This window comes from Rhincodon typus, unplaced genomic scaffold (assembly GCF_021869965.1).
Source record: "Rhincodon typus isolate 14 unplaced genomic scaffold, sRhiTyp1.1 hic_rhity00003253, whole genome shotgun sequence".
In the NCBI taxonomy this organism is placed as follows: domain Eukaryota; kingdom Metazoa; phylum Chordata; class Chondrichthyes; order Orectolobiformes; family Rhincodontidae; genus Rhincodon; species Rhincodon typus.
In genome coordinates, this window is record NW_025968891.1 from 15,433 (window position 1) to 16,721 (window position 1,289).

At 52.0% G+C, this 1,289-nt stretch overlaps 1 protein-coding gene across 1 annotated transcript in view; it reads left to right on the forward strand.

The window, feature by feature from the left end:
* Positions 1 to 1,090, forward strand: part of vps51 (VPS51 subunit of GARP complex) — a 15,456-nt gene extending 14,366 nt beyond the window's left edge. The window contains exon 9 of the mRNA XM_048593606.1: positions 277 to 1,090. Within this exon, the coding sequence (XP_048449563.1) occupies positions 277 to 537 (261 nt within the window). The 3' untranslated portion in view covers positions 538 to 1,090. The remainder of the gene's footprint in view (positions 1 to 276) is intronic.
* Positions 1,091 to 1,289: the final 199 nt, after the last annotated feature.

Consider the following 1,289-nt stretch of genomic DNA (forward strand, 5'->3'; position numbering starts at 1 on the left):
AGGGTGGATTGGCCGTGCTAAATTGTCCCATAGTGCCCAGGGATGTGCAGGTTAGGGTGGGTTGGCTGTGGAATATGCAGGGTTACAGTGATGGGGTAGGGGGTGTTCTTCAGCGGGTCGTTGTGGACTTGATGGGCCAGATGGCCGGCTTCCACCCAGTCGGGATTCTATGATCCCCTTTAAGTTTGCAAAAACTTGCCGGATGGAACGTGCTGTGGGGATTGTGTGAATGGAGGCCAGTCCTCATCAAATTCTGCTCCTCCTCCTCCTCTGCAGGTCTCCGTGCTGACAGGAATCATCAAGATCAGCCTGAAGACCTTCCTGGAGTGCGTGCGCCTCCGCTCGTTCGGCCGCTATGGGTTGCAGCAGATCCAGGTCGACTGTCAGTACCTGCAGCTGTACCTGTGGCGCTTCGTCTCGGACGAGAACCTGGTGCACTTCCTGCTGGACGAGATTGTCGCCAGCACCGCCCACCGCTGCCTGGACCCCGTCACCATGGAGCAGAGCGTCATCGAGGTCATCTGCGAGAGGGGCTAGCGAAGCAGTCGGGGAGTGGGAGGGACGCTGACTCAGCCTGTGGGCTTGTGAATCGGTCTCGTGGGGGAGCGTGTCGCTGTGGGACAGATCGGCGCCAGGAGAATCAGATACTGCTTCAATCCACTTATTACTCCCCCCATATTAGATAGGTACGTCAGAAACGAGAACAGGAATAGGCCATTTCTCTTCTCGAGCCATGTTCTGCTCTTCAGTACTTGTTGTCAATTTCCCAACCCTATCGCTTGGTCCTCCATGTGGCCAGAATTATATTGATCTCGACTTGACTATACCTGAGAGGCTGAGTATCTACAGTCTCTCTCTCTCTCGTGCATCACTTTTCCAGTGTCAAAGTTTCCAGTCTTCACCGTCCATGGCCTCGGGGGCTCGTGTGATTGGCTTGAATCTGTGCTGAGAGTCGTCCTGCAGCTCACTGTCCCTCCCCTATCATTTCTGGGATGGTGTGTTTAAAATTTGCAAATAAATATGTATATATATTCTATACGGTGGGGAATTAAATTACACATCTGTCAGAATAAAATGTTTGCCTTGCAAATGCTGTTAATTATAGATTTGTGATTTGAAAGCCTGGTACTTCCTATACCATTGTCCGATTGTTGAAGCAGGCAGCACAGGCTTGGAGATTTTACAGCGGTTTTCTTTGTAAATCTGGAATTTAGAACAAACACCAGTTTCCTTCCAGATCCTTGAGGGAGGGCCGCACGGTCGGAGGGTCAGTGCTGAGGGAGGGCCGC